The sequence below is a fragment of the Macrotis lagotis genome, chromosome 4 (genome assembly GCF_037893015.1).
Source record: "Macrotis lagotis isolate mMagLag1 chromosome 4, bilby.v1.9.chrom.fasta, whole genome shotgun sequence".
Taxonomy (NCBI): Eukaryota; Metazoa; Chordata; class Mammalia; order Peramelemorphia; family Peramelidae; genus Macrotis; species Macrotis lagotis.
In genome coordinates, this window is record NC_133661.1 from 252222670 (window position 1) to 252245090 (window position 22421).

A 22421-nucleotide genomic window follows, 5' to 3' on the forward strand; every position below is an offset into this window, starting at 1 on the left:
ATTTTCCTTATTTTATAATTGAGGAAGCTGAGGCAAAGAGAAGCTCAGTGAATTGCCCAAGGTCATAGAATTAGTAAGGGTCTAGGGAAGAATCTGAATTAATAGCTTCCTGATTTCAGAGTTGGGTAACTACTACTGTTCCTCTTTTCAACATTGTTCTTTCCAGTTTTGGTTTCAGAAACAGACAGGGAAGGAATTGATACTTAATACTCCTTGGAAATATACTTAGTCATTCTTCTAATTTTCCATCAGAAAAACTAACTTGGGCTGTTCTTACTTTGACTAATATGACAGATAATTAAGGAATCTAGGTTGTTTAATAAATAAAGCAGGAGACTTGAAGAAAAAAAGGCAAACAGAAAACATTTACAAACTCTCAACAGCCTTTCTGTCAATTTTTTAGCACAATGCTCTTCTCTGAAAACTATTTCAGGGATTTGGGATGGGTAAAGATTGGTTGAGCTTTTTTTTAATTTAATTTTCCCCTCATTTTCAGCTTTATATTCCCAAACAATTTGACTCCCAGATTCCTTTTGGCTATTCTGGGAAACTGAAATTTACCAACTGATTGCCTCTGCAGAGTGACTATGGTTGACTAGGAAGGGAACCTGTCAAAGCAAGAGAATGACATTCTACTGTCCACTGAGAAGTGGTAAAACAAAACTAATATGCCCCTACCCAAAGAAAAATTGGCATTTCTCCCTTTATTTCGCTTCATCTTAATACTGTCTGAATGGCCCCTGAGAAGTCAAGAATATTTATCTTCTTTTTCAACTTTTCACTTATCTTGTACTCAGTAAGGAGCTGATAAATGTTTAAAAACTGAATCTCCAAGGGGAACAAAATGTACTCATGATATACTTTTTTTTTTTTAGTTTTTGTAAGGCAATGGGGTTAAGTGGCTTGCCCAAGGCCACACAGCTAGGTAATTATCAAGTGACTGAGGCTGGATTTGAACCCAGGTACTCCTGACTCCAGGGCAGGTGCTCTATCCACTGTGCCACCTAGCTGCCCCTCATGATATACTTTTAAGAATAATTAATACTTTTCCCACCATTTAGTGAAGTCTAGACAATCAACAAAACAACTGTTTTGTAGCATTTGCCAATTTCTCAGGTGCAAACGTTCACCTTGAAAATTTAACGTGACCTCATGGTATGAGCTGGCTCTAACACCACCCCTGTTTGTACACCCCTTCTTTACCAATCTTACCAAAGAAATCTTTACCACAAACAGGATACTGCTCCTGATCACCAGATGAGCTATTTCCTTTCATGATCTTTTCCCCCTTTTTGCAGTCTTAATGTTAAGTTTTTAGTACAAAAGAAATTGTCACAAGCCTAATAATTTCTCTATAATTAATCAAATAAAAAAATACTACTTTTCTGTTCTTAACAAAAGCACATAAGTACTGAAGTAAATGATTAGGGGCAAGGGAAGGTTGTAGACATCTGTGGTAAGAGTTGTAAACAATGATATTGTAAGAAATAGTTGTTCCTGTGTGACAGTCATGGGATGAAAATAATTGAGAACTAAAAATATCAATGATTTTAAATCAAATACTATATTGCTGGAGTGAACTTTTCAGAGGCAAAAATTAAAAACAGGAAAAATAAAAAATGATTCATTTGTACTATCATCAGGATTAGAAGGAATGACTTCTAACAATAAAAATGATATCTCAAATAAGGAGGGGATGTTTGAGGAATGATTAAAGACTGCTGTAAAGTTTATGATGTCAGGATTCCCAGAGTCCAAAGTTTTAGTCATTTTCTTTTTGAAAGACAATTCACTTTTGTTGTCCTCTTTCCCCAACTTCCTTTTTACCCCTCTTGCAGGGAACAACAGAAAAGAAAACAGGGATCAAGACTCCAATTCCCTCATGTTGTAAGTATTGACACTGGAGCTGCTGATGTTAGATTAAATTTCATTTATTTGCTCCTATTCCCTTATCACCAAAAACCTGCCCCACCCTACCCTATCATTCCTTATTTTCCGTCCTTATCCATTGGCTCCTTCTCTGTTGCCTAGAAATATGCCCTGATAGCAATCCTTTAAAAACAAATCAAAAGGGGATGGTTAGGTGGTACAGTGGAGTCAGGAGTACCCGAGTTCAAATCCGGACTCAGACACTTACCTACCCATGTGGCCTTGGGCAAGCCACTTAACCCCATTGGCCTTGTCAAAAAAAAAAACAAAAAACAAAAAAAAAACACAAAAATACTCCTTAAGATTTACTTGACCTTGTTCTACCCTTAAGCTATTTTTATTTATCTTCCCAACCAAGCTCCTAAAAAGTCACATACCCACATTGCTCCCACTTCCTCAACCCCCTTATAACCTAACTTCAATGCCTGACTAAAATTCTCTCATCCTCTGCAGCATCTGACACTACCACTACTACCCATCTTCCACTACAAATATTCTCTTTTTTTTAACCACTCTTTCCAGGTCCTTCTCTTACCTATCAAAATGAGACCCTTCTGTCTTAAAGAATCAACATCCAAGCTCCAAGCCTTAAGTGAAGATATAATCCCAGGTCTCAATCCTGAAAGTAGTCTGTTTCTTTCTCACTCTCTCTCTCTCTCCATCTCTTTATAAAAATTTCACTAGCTTCCATCTCTGCACTATTATCTATATGCAGATGACTCCCATATTTATACTTCCTTCCCTCATTTCTCTTGAGAACTAGTCCCACTGCACTAACTGTCGCTGGACACCTTCACCCAGAAGCTGCCACAGGCACCTCAAACTTAAAGCATCAGAAGTAGAACTCAATATCTTTTTCAGTAATCCCCGCCCCAGCTTCCAATTCTTTATTTCTACTCCTTACTCTCTCTCCTTCATTCCACATATCCAAAACAAAGTAATGAAGTTTTCTCAAATGTATCTTCACCACATTCTAGCATCTTTCCCTCTTTACCAATTGGCTACTGTCTTGGCCCTGAATACTTCTCCCTTGGGCAAAGCAATAAACTTAAAGTGTCTTCCTGCCTTATATCTCTCATTTATAAACTGGTCATCCTAAATATAGATTGATATTACCCTTTTCAAGAAGTTTCAGTGATTTCTTATTGCCTTTAATATAAAATACAAACTCCTTTGTTTGGCCTTTAAAGGTCTTCCTAGTACTATTGTTCTGTAAGAAATCATGAAGGACAGGACTTCAGAAAAGTATAGAAAAACTCACATGAACTGATGCTGAATGAAGTGAGTAGAATCGGGAGAGCATTGCACACATTAACAGCAACACTGTGTGATGATCAACTATGATGAACTTGCTCATCTCAACAGTATGATAATCAAAAGACAAATTCTAAAGGACTTGTGAAGGAAAATACCATTCACATCGAGAGAAGAAACTATGGAATATGAATGTAGAGCAAAATTTACTATTTTCAGTTTTTAAAATCTGCTTTATGTATTTTTCCCCATTTTGATGTGATTCTTATACAACATGATTAATATGGATATATGTATAACCTATATTAAATGCTTTCTGACAGAGGGGAGGAAAGAGAAGGAGGGAGAAAAATGTGAAGCTCAAAATCTTCCCAAAAAATAATTGTTGAAAACTACCTTTGCATATAATTAGAAAACTAAATAAATAAAATTAAAGGCTTTCATACTTTAGCTCCAACCTCTAAGTACAATGGACCAGAATTTAAACCCCACTTCTCAAGCTTGAGGGAAATCATCTGACTTCCCAGGGCCTCAGTTTCTTTACTAGTAAAGGACCAGAGTTACATTTAGTTGGCTTTTGAAGAGTCTTACAGTTCTAGGTCTATGATCCTATTCTTTTTATTTTTCTTTCTTTTTTTAAAAGATTTTATTTGAGTTTTACAGTTTTTCCCCTGAGCTTACTTCCCTCCCCCCACTCCCCAAAGAAGGCAATTTGTTATTCTTTACATTGTCCCCATGTTGTACATTGATCCAAATTCAATGAGAGAGAAATCATATCCTTAAGGAAAAAACAAAGTATAAGAGATAGCAAGATCAGACAATAAGATACCAATTTTTTTTTCTAATTTAAAGGTAATACTCCTTGGTCTTTGTTCAAATCCCACAGTTGTTTCTCTGGATACAGAAGGTATTCTCCATTGCAGACTGTCCCAAGTTGTCCCTGATTGTTGCACTGATGGAACGAGTGAGTTCATCAAGGCTGAACATCACCCCCCATGTTGCTGTGAGGGTATACAGTGTTTTTTTTCTGGTTCTGCTCATCTTACTAGCATTAGTTCATGCAAATCCCTCCAGGTTTCCCTGAATTCCCATCCTTCCTGGTTTCTAATAGAACAAATGTTCCAAGACATACATATACCACACCTTTGTTAAGCCATTCCCCAACTGATGGACATTCCCTCAGTTTCCATTTCTTTGCCACTGTAAAGAGCTGCTATGAACATTTTGTACAGGTGATGTTTTTACCCTTTTTCATAATCTCTTCAGGGTATAGACCCAGTAGTGGTATTGCTGGGTCAAAGGGTATGCACATTTTTTTGCCCTTTGGGCATAGTTCCAAATTGCTCTCCAGAAAGGTTGGATGAGTTCACAGCTCCACCAACAATGTAATAGTGTCCCAGATTTCCCACAACCCTTCCAACAATGAGGTGGTATTTCAGAGAAGCTTTGATTTGCATTTCTCTAATAAGTAATGATTTAGAACAATTTTTCATATGACTATGAACTACTTAGATCTCCTCATCTGTAAACTGCCTTTACATTGTCTTTGATCATTTGTCAATTGGGAAATGGCTTTTTTTTAAAATGACTCAGTTCTCTGTATATTTGAGAAATGAGTCCTTTGTCAGAAACATTAGCTGTAAAGATTGTTTCCCAGTTTACTGCATTTCTTTTGATAAGATCCTATTTGATTTTACATCCCTCCTCCTTCAAATATTCTACCCTCCACCCACAAAGTTCTAATTGCTATTACCTGATCACAACATTCTCTTTGTCCTCTCCTTGACTTTTTTTTTTTTTAGGTTTTTGCTTTATCCACTGCACCACGGAGCCGCCCCTTCTCCTTGACTTTTAACAGGCTTATACACCATGAACAGAATGTTCTTCTTTCTTATGGCCACTTCCTGGAATCCCTTAAAGATTCAGCTCAAGTGCCACTTTCCATTAAAATTCTTTTACAGGATTACACATTTAAAACTAGAAGTGACCTCAGAAGGCATCTAGGCCAACTTCCTCATTTTTCGTTGAGGAAAGTGAGTCCTACAGCAGTGAAGGTCAGATTATAATAGAAGTCAACCTAGGATTTGAACTTAGGTATCCTGATTGAAATTCATTGTCCTTTCCTTCATACCATGCTGCTCCTAACTGGGCTAATTCCTTCTTAATTTCTCTATGCAACTATTTTATAAGTATTTTGTGTTCACCTATTTTGGCACATGTTGCTCCCTGAGAACAGGGATTGTTTCATTTTTGCCTTTGCATTCATTCATACAGTACCTAGCATATAGTAGGCAATTAATAAATGTTTATTTGTTGAATTGAATTTATAAGGGGTTAAATCAATCCTTAAAAAAGTTTATGGATTCTCTGTATAAGATACTGTACAACCCTTAGAGTTGAAAGATAAGGATTCCAAGTCTTTCTTTCTTTCTTTTTTTTTAAGGTTTTTACAAGGCAAACGGGGTTAAGTGGCTTGCCCAAGGCCACACAGCTAGGTAATTATTAAGTGTCTGAGACCGGATTTGAACCCAGGTACTCCTGACTCCAGGGCCGGTGCTTTATCCACTGCACCACCAAGCCACCCCCAAGTCTTTATTCTAAAAGCATAAATAAAATTCTGAAATGTCAAATGAAAAACTTAAAACATTTACTGATTAAAAACAATCTGTTTCTAAATTAATAAACCAAAAAATACTTTGATCTATAGAAAAGGGATAAATTTATTACCAAACAAGAATTAGAGTACATTATAAGCTGCAAAATGAATGATTGACTATATTAAATTAAAAAGTTTTCTACAACAGAGAATTCCAGAGTGCAATCAGACTCTTTCCTGTAGAGTTCTATTTCTATAATTTTAGGAAAGATGAATTTTTTAAGCTGATGAATAACTGGTTAAAGTCTGGTTGAAGTCTATTGTTGAATGTTTACAAATTATCAACAGTATATTAAGCTTGAGTTTTTAATCTTCCATAACATTAGCAATATTTCTGACAATACAACATTTGTGATCTGTGGCTTTTACCTCTTAAGGTTACCCAAAATTTGGCTTTATGTTTTTCACTTGTCTTTGGCATCACTAAGAGAGTCATTTATAGCTGTGGCAAAAAAAACAATAATTTTTTTTTTAGGTTTTTGCAAGGCAATGAGGTTAAGTGGCTTGCCCAAGGCCACACAGCTAGGTAATTATTAAGTGTCTGAGACCGTATTTGAACTCAGGTACTCCTGACTCCAGGGCCGGTGCTCTATCCACTGTGCCACCTAGCCGCCCCCCACAATAACAATTTTTAAATCACCTTCAGCTAGTAATTGAGTCTTTGGTTAGAATTCAATTAATTCAGAGTCACACCTTCATTATTTTCTCTCTCCAAAGTTATTATGCTACAAATATGTCACTTGAACTTACTGGTTAGCTATTTGCTTGTTTTCTAAGATTTCTTCTCTCTCTTCTCTCCCTAAAATAATGTTTTTTTAAAAAGAAGGGATCTAATGACTAAAACAATGTAAAGAACAATTACAACAAAATAGAACTGAATTTGCTATACAACTGTGATAATGAGCTAGGTCCATTTTGAAAAAGGAAGAAGAAAATTCCCTTTCTTTTTGGAAAAGGCAGGGGTATATGGGTACAATGCGTTATGCATATGGTCAGACTAAAGATGACCTGTAGGTTGGTTTTATCTGTTTTTAATTTTATTCTTATTCTTTGAAAATGCCTTATGGTGACATAAAAACAAAAGTCATCAATACTTTTTTTGGAAAAGAAAAAAAAATTATCCCACCCATTTGCTGATAAACTATCTAAAGAATAAAGAAGTCTGGGAAATCTATTGCTTCATATTCAGAAAGAATCCAACAGATGAACTTTATTTACAAAGAAGCAAATGTTTTGGTGTAAAATATTTTTAACAGCTGAAAATGTGCTAACATACTCTTTTTTAAAAGATAAATACTGAAAACATCTGTTTCCCAAGCAGGATTATATCCGGAAGAATTTCTTTTTTCTTTTTTTTCTACCATTTCGCTAAAATGGCTATCATCTACACTAAATCAAACTACCTAAAATGTATTCCTAAAAGGATTTGAAAAATTTAAGTAACCTGAAAATTAAGAACAAAAACAAGGGCTCAGTTTGTAAAAGTATTATTTTTTTCTTAATGATACTTTTCCCTTATTATCTAACTTTGATATAGCCCATGGGGCCTAATAATAAACATGACAAAAAAGCAAAAAACAACATACCTGACTTCAGAGATTTTGGAAAACTGATTACTGTTGTTCAGTCATGTCTGACACTTCATGAACCTATTTGGGGTTTTCTTGACAAAGATACTAGAATGTTTTTCCATTTCCTGCTCTACCTCATTTTATAAATAAGAAACTAAGGCAAACAAGTGCCAAGTGTCACACAGTTAGTAAGAATTTGAGATTGGACTTGAAATCAGCAATCAGAGTCTTCAAATTCATATAGTTGCCCCTGGTCACTGTACTCCCATAAAATTTAAATACTTGAAGAAAACATACATAAGGATATCAGGTTGCAACAATTAAAAAACTTCCAACATGTATTCTTAACCTTTTTTTTCCCTGAAGTCTATAGTTTTAGTTAACTCTAGTTTTAAAAGATTACAAATGAATTATCTGGAGATTGGTATGGGCAAATAATAAGGCAACAACAGTACTCATTCTGTTATCTAAGGGAGTACACATTATAGTTAATAATTGAGGACAGCCCCCAAAAAAGAGAGAGACAAGGTGGGGCAGCTAGGTGGCACAGTGGATAGAGCACCGGCCCTGGAGTCAGGAGTACCTGAGTTCAAATCCGGCCTCAGACACTTAATAATTACCTAGCTGTGTGGCCTTGGGCAAGCCACTTAACCCCATGTGCCTTGCAAAATCCTAAAAAAGAGAGAGAGAGAGAGAGAGAGAGAGAGAGAGAGAGAGAGAGAGAGAGATACAAGGCTTGAAGATATCTAATAAAATTACACAAGCTTTTTATGTCTAGTGACAATTTTTAAAAATGTCCCTGGGGGGCAGCTAGGTGGCACAGTGGATAGAGCACTGGCCCTGGAGTCAGGAGTACCTGAGTTCAAATCCGGCCTCAAACATTTAATAATTACCTAGCTGTGTGGCTTTGGGCAAGCCACTTAACCTCATTTGCCTTGCAAAAACCTAAAAAAAAAAAATATCCCTGGCAATAGCTAAGAAAGACATAAACTTCTTTGGTTTTTATACACATTGGCGAGTTTGGTTTACATTATCTGTGAAATATCAAGAGTTTGTATTAAGCTATTTAGGATCACAGGGCTACCAATAAACTCTAAAGCTGGAAGTGGAACACACTCATCATCACTTAAGGGGAATATGTGTATATTCTTCAATTTCAAAAAGATCAGTGTGGACATTTCTTCTCCAATATAGAGAAGCAATAAAATTCAATCAACCCTCTAAAGAGGAAACTCCCCAAATCTGTCCTTTGATGAAAGACATATTGCTGAGCTCATACTCAAAGTATTTCTAACATGTTAAAAGCACATATTCCCTTGGCAAAGCTTTTGAGAACACAAGATCACCATCACACAACAGCAGGGTTTCAGAGCAGGGCTTTAGTGACATAACTACATATCAATATAATTTTTAAAAGGTTTTGAGTGTGTTTGTTGGCTAATACACATGTATGACTATATCAATATAAGCAGTCTACCAATGTACAGACACTTTATCAATGCAAATCAGCAACACGACTGTTAATTGATAATCCTGGAGAGCTGTCACTAGGAAGTTAAGTGATTAGACCATGGTCATAAAGCTAATATGTGAATGTCGTGAGATGTCTCTTCACTGTTTTGCCTTCTTCTATGATTTTATTCTTATAAAATTTTAGAGAACACAGTACACCTTTATCATGTACATGTGGGTAGTAAAGATATAAGAGAGATATAAGAGACTCTTAATTCCAGTGTTTCATGTTCCTTGTTTACCCTTACTTCCTTCCCAAGCAGCCAGAAAATGAACTAATACTTGTTCCTAATACTCAGAACCAACTATCAGCAAAAGCCTTTAAAATTTATTTACTCCTCCAACCTTTGAGTATAGGGTCCACTACATGATTTACTTGTTCTTCCCTAAACTGAACACCAACAAGTGCTACTTTCTGCATTATGGCTTCTGCAATTACTCCAGTTACTAGTTTTTGTCTCAATTTACCTTGATATTATTATCTATCCCCACAAAATAACCCATTTCCAGTTTCATCTTTTTATACCTAGCACCCAACATTTATAAATACTTTCCTCCATCTTTAAAGGAAGGAGGACATGCAATACATTATTCACTATCTTCTGAGTTAATTCATTTATCTGTGGATCACCTATCCTTGGTTCCAGTCATCTTGATTAGGGTTTCAATAAATGCAAATTTATCAAGCAAATTATACCAAGTGGCTACAGACCCCAGACCTTGTTATATCTTTCTTTCCCATCTAGCTGCCCAATCAGGTCAGTACCTATTCTTCCTTGCCTTGTTTCCCACTCCCTGACCACCTCTTGTTCATAGTAAAGTAATTAAATCAATATCAATAAATAAAAAAATTTTTATTAAATACTTATGTGTCAGGCACATAATATTTGTATAGAAGCACAAAGAATGGAACATTTCTTACTTGCAAGGAGTTGATATTCTAATGTGGGATACGAATACACAAATGTAAAGTGAATAAATACTATATACATATATAAATATATACAAGGTGGTTGGGAAAGGGTCCTAGCAGGTTAGGAGGTGGGGGGAAAGAAAGGCTTAATGTAGAAGGTGCTAAGTTTTTAAAGGAAGAGAGGAACCCTAGAAGGCAGAGAGGGCTGCATGTCAGACATGTCAGACAACCAGATGGGGCGGCTAGGTGGCGCAGTGGATAGAGCACTGACCCTGGAGTCAGGAGGACCTGTTCAAATCCGGCCTCAGACACTTAATAATTACCTAGCTGTGTGGCCTTGAGTAAGCCACTTAACCTCATTGCCTTGCAAAAAAAAAAAAAAAAAATCCACATGTCAGACAACCAGAACAAAGGCAGAGAGGAGGAAAATAGAATGTCTTATCTGAGGAATGGAGAGAAGGTAAATTTGGCTAGATCATCAAGTGTGGAAGGAGAAGTAACGTCAAATAAATCTTGAAAGACAGTAACTGGAGTAGAGAGTTTTAAAAGCTAAACAGAGGAATTTATATTATATCCTAAAGGCAAAAGGGAGGCCCTAGAATTTATTTAATAGGGAAGTCATGGTCAATTTTGTATTTAAGGAAAATTACTTAATAATGGTAATTTGGTAAAGACTCTATGGATCAACTTATTACTCCTAATCAAAACTCCTTTCCCTGGTCAATACTCTCCCAAAAGGAGGTGTCTCTTCCTATTAGGATGCTGGCTCTGTAACATTATGGAGTTTTACTTTTTATTTTTGTTTTACCAGTACTTAGCACAGAGTGTGGCATATGAGTGTTTAATAAATGATTTTTTTAACTCAGTAAATCATCCTTCACCTCCAACCAACTCCAAAAGCCATATTAGCGCCTGTGGCCATATTGCTAAAAGCATGGCAGCAATGGAAGGTACCGTGTGGAAAGGTAAAATGTTTTCTCAAAGCTGCAGAAAAACCTGCTTTCATCACAGGGACAGTTCTGTGGTGTCATTTAAGTAAAGGAAGGCAGTATTTTACAAGTAAGAAATACCTGAAAACTGAAGTCCCTATCATAGGAAGAACAGACGTTAAAGCAACAGAAGTCACATCATCCATGCACTTCCTATGACTTGAGCCTCAATTCTGAAATTTATGGGTTAGAGAATATATAGCCAAATCACGGAGCCACAAAAATGGGACACAGTGATTACAAGTCTCTGGAAGTAATTCCACTTCCTCAAAGTTGGTTATGATTTTGTGCTGCTGAAGTATTGTAAGCTGGTAAAAAGGGTAGCAAGAGACAGTTGGCTTTCTCCACCTCTGGCTTCTCTTAGCTCCCCAGGTCACATGAAAACCTACATGAGAGATGAATCTATGGTTTTATGAAAAACAGCTGATAAAAATTAAAGGAAAAAGTTTCAATATATACAGCTACGTACTGTATTGCTCAAATGGCTGTCTTCTGTCATCTGTGCATTCTGGAAGTAGGGTAAGGGTGCAGATAGCTCCGTCATTGAAGCAGCCTTATGGACACAATTCTCTTTCCCACAAAAGCTCAAAACCTCTTGCAATGCTGAAATGGGGGGAAAAAAGAGAATATATACTTACATGTTAAGGGTACATTTGTCTTTTAAAAAACTTGCATAAGTTACATGTTACAGAAGCAATCCCTTTAAAGAAAACACACACACACACATACACTCTCTCTCTCTCTCTCTCTCTCTCTCTCTCTCTCTCTCTCTCACTCTCTCTCTTTAATATAACCAAGCTAGTTAGGTGAAGCATTTACTATTACCTTTGGATTATACCAGGGTCTCTAGTTCTTAGCATGTTCATCAGTTCAATAAGAGTTGAACAATTCATCCTGCTAATCAAAATCCATGCTATTCAAATACTATAAGATTTGGCAATAAGCCATAAAGTAATTCTATTGAAATGAAAAATATACTTTGAATAGAAAGTACCCTCTTCCTAATGAATGCATCTATTCAGGAAACAACTTTTAAGATCCAAAGGTAAATGAATACAGAATTGGAAAGTTGAATACTATTTAGAGAAATATTCTTTAAGCTATGACTTAGCCCATCATTTAAAGAACCAAAAACAGTAATGAAGAATCAAATTATCTTCTCTATTTCAGTTCATGCTGTAAATTCTTACACTTGAACTATTCTTTTGTCTGATTCCACTGCTAGGTCTTTTGTTTTAAATATAATCTTTAAATTCTGCAAAGTTCATTTATATTTATTATCTTATCTAATAATCATAACAACAATGAGCAAAGGCAAAGATTAATTATTCCCATTTGACAGGTAAAGAAAAAGAAATGCAGAAGTTAAGTTTGTATAATTTCATACTATTAGCGAGAGAAAGGACCAAAACTTGATTCTTTCCTCTATAGTCATGCTATTCTTTTATTTAAAGGAATACAGCTATCTCTTCCTCATTTCATCTTTCTCCATCAAGGTATTGACATATAGCAGGTTGGCATAAGAAATTAGGTAATTTTATGCAAACTATAGACAACACAGAGCCTATAAACAAATACTTGGGGCGGCTAGGTGACATAGTGGATAAAGCACCGGCCCTGGAGTCAGGAGTACCTGGGCTCAAATCTGGTCTCAGACACTTAATAATTACCTAGCTGTGTGGCCTTGGGCAAGCCACTTAACCCCGTTTGCCTTGCAAAAACCTGAAAAAAAAAAAAAAACCAAATAATTAATTTTATAATTAGATACTGTAAAACATCCTATAAATGAAAAAGAAAAAGAAAAAATTCAGACCTTCTCTAGTTTGAAGGGAGACTCAAAAATTTTAGGCAGATTTTCCAGATTGTAGGGACACCATGTCCCTAAATCTTGCAATGTGGAAGGGATAATACTACTTCCACTACAATATGGAATGCCTTTATGGAATGCCTCATCTCTGTTTTTCAAATGTCCCTCTGTTGAAATGTCTTCATTCCAATTAGAGATTTTTTACCTACTTTAAAACTTCATTGCAGTATGAAAAGAAACCCTGATTCTCAAAAGCTAGCAACAGAGCACAAGCTCAAGTAGATTCTAGTATGCTGCAAAAATTCTGAGCATGAGGCCTGGGAACAAACTGTAAAGTTATTGGTCAAGGCCCATGTTACTTAAGTTCTAAGGTATTAATTACCAGGTTGGCTGCTGGGTGATACACAAATCTTAATGACCTTCTACTGACTAGTAGAGGCCCAAGGATAGAAATACTTATAATAGTGAAATCATCAGTCGTGAAAAGTTCACAGAGATTCAGCAAAGTCTAGTTATTTACAGGCTTGAAGAAGAAATCTGATAGACTGTATTATACCCAACAATGTACCATTGAATTTCTCATTTTAGGATTGTCTTATAAGAAATCACTACAATTTTCTCTTCTTTCACTTGAATCATATAAAAGCAGCTGTTATTTTCTAGATGGCAAAGACAGAATTACAGTAAGCTCTTGAAATTTTTTTTTGTCCTTCACTAGCTTCCCTGTCAACTGAAAATATCCCCATCACCTCCCCACATCTCTTCCCTTTATAGCTAAACTAGAAAAGGCCATCTGTATTACCTTGGCCTGTTGTTTTCATTTCTGCCCGATACCACTCTAGTGAAGACTTTCATCACCTCATACCTTGCTTATTTCAACAGCCTGCTATTGGGTCTATCCATTTCAAGTCTCACCCCATTTCAACTTATTCGGCCATGAAAGTAATTTTCCCAAAGCAAAAGTCCAATTATATAAACCCGCCCTCTTCACCATTCAAGAAACTCCAGTATCTTCATATTGCCCCCAGGAGCAAATACAAAATGCTCTGGCATTTAAAGTCTTTTATAACCCCCTCTTAACTTTTCACTATTCTCATACCTTACTCCTCAACAAATACTTTTCAATCTAGTGACACTATATTGTTCCACTAAGATACTCCATCTCTGGGTTTTTTGCATTTTCTTTTGCTGTTCTCACAGAACATTCTCTATACTCTGCTTTTTACTGATCTCCCTGACTTCTTTAAAATTCAAGTAAAATCTCACCTTCTACAAGAAGCCTTCCCCAAACCCTTAATTCCAGTGCTTTCCCTCTGTTAATTTCTGACTATCTATTCCAAGCATCAGTTGAAACTGTGTTGTGAACCAATTTATTATTACTACCTGTGTTTTTGAACCAAACAGATATAATTTTCATTAGGGGATGAAATCTCAAGTGAGGATTTTTCAGTCTAGAGGAGACATGGGGATATGTGTGAGCCAGTGTATAGGAAGAGATTAGATATACTGAAAGAAAGGAGATGACAAAGGAGGCACTCTTTAAGGAGACAGTATGGAATAGGATCTCTTGAAAAGTGGAAGAGTTGGTTTTATGATTGGTGCTTTTATTCTCCCCATTTTACAGAGGAGGAAACAGACTGAGTAAAATTAATTGTGAGTGTCTGAGGCAGGATTTGACTCCAGGTATTCCACATTTCAAGACCAGTATTCCTCATTTCAAGACCAATATTCCATCTACCATACCACTAAGTCTCAAACAAATCTGATCCTTCTTTCATAGACCATCCTTCAAATATTTGAAATCAGTTGTTTCATATTCTTTTTCCACCTTGACAAATCTTCTCTTCTCCAAGCTAAATGATGCCTAATTAAAAATGATGCTTGGATGCTTGGTGGGTTTCAGTCCAACTGGGCATCCCTCCAGTTTGTCAATAGCTTTCCTAAAAAGTGGAATCTAAATCTGAACATACCTCAAAGGTAGTCTGACCAGAGCAGACATCGAAAGACCAGCACCTTTTTTGTTCTGGGTATTATACTCTAATGGGTTTATGATCTTGATGATGATGAATGTATCCTTCAACATAGCATAGTATAACTAAGAAGAATAACAATAACTTGAATTTAAACTGTGGCTTTTATGCAAGTTTATCTTCACAAATCAGGGACATAGGTGCTATTAATATCCCCATTTTACAGTTGAGGAAACAGGCAACCGAGACTTAACCAACCTTACAGTATCTGAGGCTGGATTTAAATTCAGGTTTTCCTGAGTATAGGCTCTGCATTCTATGCCCTGGCCTTCATCCAGTGGAATTTTTATTGTAAATATAAATCTGCCACAGAGCATCCCCTTAATATACCAGAGACTTACTTAAGTTATCTTTACATGTCTTGGAGAGTAATGGAGTCCCCACTGTCGTGACCACCTCATCTTCTCTAGTCATATACTTCCCTAATGACATCCCATACACAAAACTTTTTTTGCATAAATTCCTTATTTTAAGCATACTAAAAGTCTATTGTGCCATTTTTCATTGTCCTTCAGGTTATTCTCAACTTTCAATCTCCAGGAATGACATATTTCATGATTTGCATCCAAAGAACATCACTAGAAAAAAATTTGGTTTTAAAAAGGTCTCTACTTCCAGAACAAGTTTGGTGTCATTTAAAGACCTATAAAATTTGACAAAGGAAATCTAGACATTTTAGACCTATATTTCTTTAAATGTGATCTAAAATAGAATTGACTAGGGGCAGCTAGGTGGCGCTGGGATAGAACACTGGTCCTGGAGTCAGGAGGACCTGAGTTCAAATGCAACCTCAAATATTTAATAATTATCTAGCTGTGTGACCTTGGGCAAGTCACTTAACCCTACTGCTTTGCAAAAGAAAAAAACTAAAATAGCATTGACTGTCTTTTGGTTACCAAGTCCTACTGCTGAAAGATACTAACCATGAAGTACCCATCTTTTTCATATGAATGTTTGTCTAGCACTACCTCCCTCATCTTATATCTGTGAAGTTGCTTTTTAAAAAAACTCAATTATGTACAGGAAAGCTTCAGCTTTCCCAATGCCAAAGCCAGCCCTTTATGCATTACATTTGACAGCCTCTTTGAGATTTTACTATCAAAGAGACTTACAATAAATTATATAATTGAATTGGGTAATACATAATTGTGTCTGTCTTCTTTAATAGACATCTTATAAAGATTTTGCTTGTAAGTTAAAAAAAAAAACAGCCCTAAAATCCAAAACACTTAATAAACCCTAATAAATAACTCACTTGGAACAAACTCAAGGAATGAAAAATTCAGAGACAGCATAACTGGATACAGAAATGCATAAAACATGGGGGGAGGAAGTAAGATGGGGGAAATTGTAAAACTGAAATAATATCTTTAATAAAAAATAAATTAAAAAAAAGAAATGCATAAACAACACATTCTGGAGTCTAGTATCACTTCTGATTTCCTAACTTTGTTGAATCTATAGAACAAGTATTGAAGTCACTAAGTTTCTTTTCCTCCCCCTCCCCAAAAAAGCCTCTCTATTTTCTAGGTCTTATTTTAAGTTTAGTAGTCTTTTAGGTAAACTTTAAATCAAATAAGAGAGAACTTTACTAGTTTTTTGGTTCATTGTATACTTCCTGGTTTACATTTAAATATTCTCATTCCACTTTTACATATATATACATATATATATATAATATAAATAGGTAGTGCCAGGCCTGGAGTCAGATTCATCTTCCAAAGTCTAACTTCATACCTTTCTGAGTTTTATGACCCTAAGCTGGAGAAGAAAATGGCAAACCACTCCAGTATCTGACACTGAGGACAACTTCAAATGGGATCACTAAGAGTCAGACAGGACTGAACCCTGATAAGGGCTGCCACAAAAAAAAAACAAGATCTAAGATAACAGACGATACCTACAAAATCATTTTTTCTCATTTTCCTTAGATTGCGTTAATTAAACATTTAATTAAGGCAAAGGGGTAAAGGATATAACGATGTGTAAGAAGAAATAATTCCTGATACTGAGATGACAATCCAGGAATCCAGGACGTTTGTCCTTCCTTCTCAAAGACGGTGACATCAGGGAGGTGATGCCGTGACAAGCACGTCAAATGGAACTTGACAAGGGAGGGGGTGCCGGGCTAAGCCACCGGCCTGGCTCCCTCCTCCAGGGTCCATTTGGGTCCAATGGCCAGCAATGAGTCAAAGTGGCTGGAGAGGCCCCTGGATGTGAGATCGGGGTAAGTGCCTCGGTGGGTGCCAAGCGTCTGAGGCTGGCCCCCAGTCCCGTCCTCCGGACCCCACGGCCAGGGCTCCATCCGGTGTGCCTTCTAACGGCCATTACAAGCCGGGCATGACCAGGAGAGGACTCCAGGGTGCAGAGTGCGGGTCAGAATCCCAAAGCCCCTGGGGATCGTGCTAGTGGCGTGTCCGAGCGAGAAACTTCACTCGCCCCGGGTTCGTGTCCTTCCCACAGTGGTTAGGACGCAACGAGGCAATATTTACACATTCCCACCCCTTCAGATACCGGGTGAATGCCAGGAATGGTTACTAATCACCAACAATTTCCTGGCCGGACAACAAGCGCGCCCTGCGTCTTTTCCAAGTTCACGGCCACCTTCAGACAACAGCCACGAAGGCCCCCGGAGGCCGCGCCGGGGACTCGGGCCCACACGTTCCGGTGACTCACGGCCAGGAGCCTGGACTTCCTGGTCGCGCGGCGCCACGAACCGGGCCGGGGGCCGGGGGCCAGGGGGCGAGGGGGGCACGAGGGGGCGAGCGGGGCACGAGGGGGCGAGCGGGGCACGAGGGCAGCGGCGCGAGCTGGGGCGGGGCGGGAACAAAGGCGCCGAGCCTCGGCTCCCCGCCTCCGGGGGCGCGGGTCAAGCGCGCTCCGACCGCTCCCGGGGCCGCTCCCCCTGCGAGGAGGCCCCCCACACACTGCCCCGCACCCCGAGGAGCCCCCCTCGCCCCCCGGAACGCCGTCACGGCCGGGCTCCGCGGCCGGTGGCCGCCGCCCGGCCCGGCCCGGGAACTAGACTCTGACCTCTCCGCCCCACCAAGCCCCGAGAGCCGGGCCGCTGCCAGGCGGCGCGGGGTGGCGGCGGCCCGCCGCGGCTGCCGGCTTGGCCCCGCGCCTCGGCCTCCCAGCCCGCTGCCGGCCTCCTACCTGCTCTTCCTCGCACCAGCCGCCGGCCGGATCGTCCCGAGTCTCGCCGGGCCGGACTCGCTTGTTTTGTTTCCACAGGGACCGCCGGGCCACCGTAGCTTCCGGCTCCCGGGCGCCTCCCGGCGCTTTATTGTCGTCATTTCCGGCGTGGGAGGCCCTTCTTCCCAGGGGTCCCCCAAGCCCCGCGGCCACCGCCGTCCTTCCACATGAGTGGGCCCAAAGTGAAGATGCCGGCCCCGGGGCTGCCCCAGCTCTTTTTACTCACCTTTTAAAAAAAATTCAAAATGGTTGGCCTCAGAATTTGCGTTCCAGCCTTTGGGGGTGTGGAATGGCGACTTCCAAAGGGTCTGGGTATAATAGTGAAGAGATGAAAGGGGTTCTGCAAGCGTGGGGGGACCTTTTTTCGCCGCTCAGGGCCATTTGGGGTTTTTTAAGGGTTTTTTTCTTTGCAAGGCAAAGGGGTTAAGTGGCCTGCCCAAGGCCACACAGATAGGGAATTATTGTCTGAGGCCAGATTTGAACTGAGGTCCTCCTCACTCCAGGGCCGGTGCTCCATCCACTGTGCCACCTAGCCGCCACCACTCAGGGCCATTTCTACATAACAAGGACCATACGAGTTAGCCTGCCATATTTGGCCAAACTTTGAATTAATTCATCCCCCCCTAAAACCCCTAGATTTATTGAATTTCGAGTCCTGGCCTGTGGTTGCCCCGGTAACACAGGAGCCATACTACTTGGGGCCTGAGGTTCCCCACCCCTGAAATCCAACCTTTTCATTTTTATTAGGTTTGGCCATGCAATGGTAAAGTTCCTGGAGTGGTGGTTCAGCTAAAATTTTCACTTGCAACATGAGAGGTCGGGGTCCATTCCCTCTCCATAGTTTCAGTCCTTGCTTAAGAGGCAGCTTGGTGCAGTGGAAAAGAATTCCGAGTTTTGGAGTCAGCAGGCCTGGGTTCAGATTCTAACTTTGACACTTGGGCAAGTTATTTAATCTCCCCAGGTATCATTTTCTTAGAAGGGGCTTGTACTAAATAAACTCTAAGATGTCTTCCAACTCTATAAAATTTTGCTTCTGTCTAAGAAATGATTTGCTTCTAGTTGTACAGACAGTTACTATTACAAGCTAACGTAGAGTGTCACCTTTTAATTTCTTCCCCATAAACAGGACTAAGCACGTGCCCTTTCTGTGATAAGAGTTTAATAAATTATTGTTGGATTGAATACGTACTCTTTAAGAATTGGGCAGTACTTATTTTCCATCTCTCCTGTGCCACTCCAGTCACAAATGTTAAGTATTTCACTACAACAGCACAACAGCTAGAGGGCTAGTCCCAGAGTCAGGAAGATTTATTTGAACTCAGGTTCTCCTGACTCCAGGACCAGTGATCTATTGCTCCACCTAGCCGCCCTCCACCTCTACATTTTAGAGGACACTGACTTCATTCAAGACTTAAGTATCACCTCATGTCACTAGGCCCTGTTTACCTCAAATTCCTCAACTGTAAAATGGGTTGAAAAAGGAAATGGAAAAACAGTATCTTTGTCAAGACAACCTTAGATGGGGTCAAGAAGAATTAGACTCAACTGAAGGACAAATATTTTTTCCATCAGTCCAGCTTTCTCTAAGGAAAAGTTATCAACAGAATAATTTGCATGTAAAAAGTGATCTTATGCTAAATGATAAAGAATAGGCCTTTCATGATGCCCAAATATTCCTGAACATAACAACAGCAGTTAAGCATAACAAAATTTAACTGTGTACAGGCCTGTGCTAAGTGATAGGGATGGAATGTTAAAAGGAGAAAAGTTACAGAAATTCAAAAGAACCAGAATGCCTTGTAAGGAGTATAAGTTTGTTGAATTAAGTTCATGCTTTTTCTCCAGTTATATAGGGCGTTTTTTCTGTCCTTGCAGTAGTCTGGAAAGAACCTTAGACTTGTAAATTAGGAGAGGCCAGCATCTGAGTCTTATCTGTGAGGATAGGCAAGTCACTGAGCTTAAGTACCACCTCCTCACCCCTTTTTTTTCATTTAGTCTAATCCAACAAGTATTTATTAATTAGTACATTTTCCATAATACAAGGGGATATAAAGACAATGAAAAACTTACTCCCCTAACAGGGATGTGAAGTGTAAGCTTACAACTGTTCAAATATTAATTAGAGACAGGAATGGAATCATAATTAAATGGGATCAGGAATGACTTTCTTTAGGAAGGGATGCTTAAGTTCTTGAATGAAGTCAGTGTCCTCTAAAAAGCAGAGGTGGAGGGTGGTTAGCTGGAGCAATAGACAGATCACTGGTCCTGGAGTCAGGAGAACCTGAGTTGAAATCCAGCCTCTGACACTTAGTACTTACTTAGCTGTGTGACCTTAGGGAAGTCACTTAACCCCACTGCGTTGTCAAAAAAAAAATTAACAAAACAGAAGCAGAGGTGGAGAAGAAAGAGGCAGGAGATAAAAATATCACATCAAGCAGAATTAGAAATCTTTTAAGGTTCCATCACAATCCCCTAATATTGAGAGATAACCAAAAAAATGCCATTTGTCTCAGGAGCTTCAAGAAAAGAATATACAGGAGCCAAGATGGCGACAAGGGATCAAGTCTTAGGCGCTCTCTGATAAAACTTGAAACTAAGGACTCTAACTAAACCTTCAAGAGACAGAACCCACAGAGGGACCCAGTGAGGCAGTTCTCCTACTCAAGGTAACCTGGAAAAGAGCAGAAAGGCTCTGCTCCCCGGGGTTGGAGAGGCAGCCCGCCAGAGGGGTGGCCCATCAGAGCGAAAGAGCTTCAGCCTCCCGGAGGCAGCCCCAGGGCACTGGGAGTCTCAGCTCACAGCAGTGGGGGAGTCTCCTGAGCTGCACCCCGGGGGAGCACCGGCACAAAGTGGGGGAACAGCTGGGGGACCTCTGCCAGAGCGAGCACATGGAGCCCAGCCCTCAGGGCACACAGCCAGCAGCTTGGTCTTTCTGCAGCCCAGATCCAGAAACAGAAGCAGGCGGAGCCTGTAAGCAGGAGCCCCCAGGGCATGAGCCCATTGAGCTGAGGGAGGGGAGTAAAGAGAGAGACTGCTGAGCTCTGTCCTCTGCCTCTGGAACAGGACTCTGGGGCTCTGAGCACATTCAGATCCTGATCACAGTCTAGGCCCCCCCATAAAACAACAGGGACCCCTACCTCAGCCCCATGGCAGAGGGGGGCGCTTATGGACATTCACAGACCAGGAGGGAGGACAGAGCCTCACACACTGAGACCCTTGTGGGAGTGTCCCAAAAGCTCAGGAAGCACCCCAAAACCAGGCTCAGGCTGGGAAGATGAGCAAGCAGAGAAACAAGAGGAAGACCATTGAGAAATATTTTGCATATGAGCCCAAGAAGGATCAAAATACTCAGTCTGAGATGAGGAAGCACAAGCTCCTGCATCTAAAGACTCCAAGAAAAAGCAGAAATTGGGCTCAGGCTATGACAGAGCTCAAAAAAGACTTTGAAAATCAAATGAGGGAGTCGGAAGAAAAACTGGGAAAAGAAACGAGAGAGATGCAGGAAAAACATGAAAATGAAGTCAGCAGCCTAGTCAAGGAAATCTAAAAAAATGCTGAAGAAAATAGCATGCTAAAAACCAGCTTAGGTCAAATGGATAAAACAATTCAAAAAGTTATTGAGGAGAAGAATGCTTTAAAAAGCAGAATTGGCCAGATGGAAAAAGAGATATGAAAACTCTCTGAGGAAAACAAATCCTTCAGACAAAGAATAGAACTCAGGGAGACTGATGAATTTACAAGAAATCAGGACTCAATACTTCAAAAACAAAAAAATGAAAAATTAGAAGAAAATGTGAAACATCTCATTGAAAAAACAACTGATACGAAAAACAGACTTAGGAAAGACAATTTAAAAATTAATGGAATACCTGAAAGTCATGATCAGGAAAAGAGCCTTGACATCATTTTCAAAGAATTACTACAGGAAAATTGCCCTGATATTCTAGAAGCAGAGGGCAAAATAGAAATAGAGAGAATCCACCGATCCCCCCCGCCCAAGAAAGAGATCCCAAACAACCAACCCCTAGGAATATTATAGCCAAGTTCCAGAACTCCCAAGTCAAAGAGAAAATATTACAAGCAGCCAGAAGGACACAGTTCAAATACCGTGGAGCTGCAGTCAGGATCACACAGGACTTAGCAGCAACTACATTGGAAGCTCATAGGGCTTGGAATACAATATAGCAGAAGGCAAAAGAGCTTAGAATGCAGCCAAGAATCAACTACCCAGCAAGGCTGAATGTCCTCTTCCAGGGAAAAAGATGGACTTTCAATGAACCAGGGGAATTTCAAATGTTCCTTTTGGGATGGCCAGAGCTGAACAGAAGGTTTGATCTTCAGATACAGGATTCAGGTGAAGCATGCATATTGGAGGAGAGGGGGAAAACATGAGGGACTTAATGATGATGAACTGCATGTATTCCTGCATAGAAAAATGACACTGATAATACTCATATGAACCTTCTCAGTTAATAGAGCAGGTAGAGGGAGTTTTTATAGTTGAAGCATAGGAGAAAGCTGAATTCGAAGATAAAATATGGTGTAAAAATGGAGTCAATAGGAAA

The 22421-nt window shown here is 39.4% G+C and overlaps 1 protein-coding gene across 3 annotated transcripts in view; it reads right to left on the reverse strand.

The window, feature by feature from the left end:
- The window catches only part of PSEN1 (presenilin 1), a 52193-nt gene extending 34270 nt beyond the window's left edge, over positions 1–17923 (reverse strand). Inside the window, exons 1-3 of one of the 3 annotated variants that reach the window (XM_074235779.1) lie at positions 17818–17923; positions 12495–12546; positions 11294–11427 (exon numbers count right to left, since the gene is read on the reverse strand). In XM_074235779.1, coding sequence (XP_074091880.1) covers positions 11294–11368 — 75 coding nt within the window. In that variant the 5' untranslated portion in view covers positions 11369–11427; positions 12495–12546; positions 17818–17923. Of the gene's footprint in view, positions 1–11293; positions 11428–11649; positions 12468–12494; positions 12547–17817 lie in introns of those variants that run through there. The other 2 variants (XM_074235782.1, XM_074235781.1) reach the window with 2 other exon arrangements.
- Positions 17924–22421: the final 4498 nt, after the last annotated feature.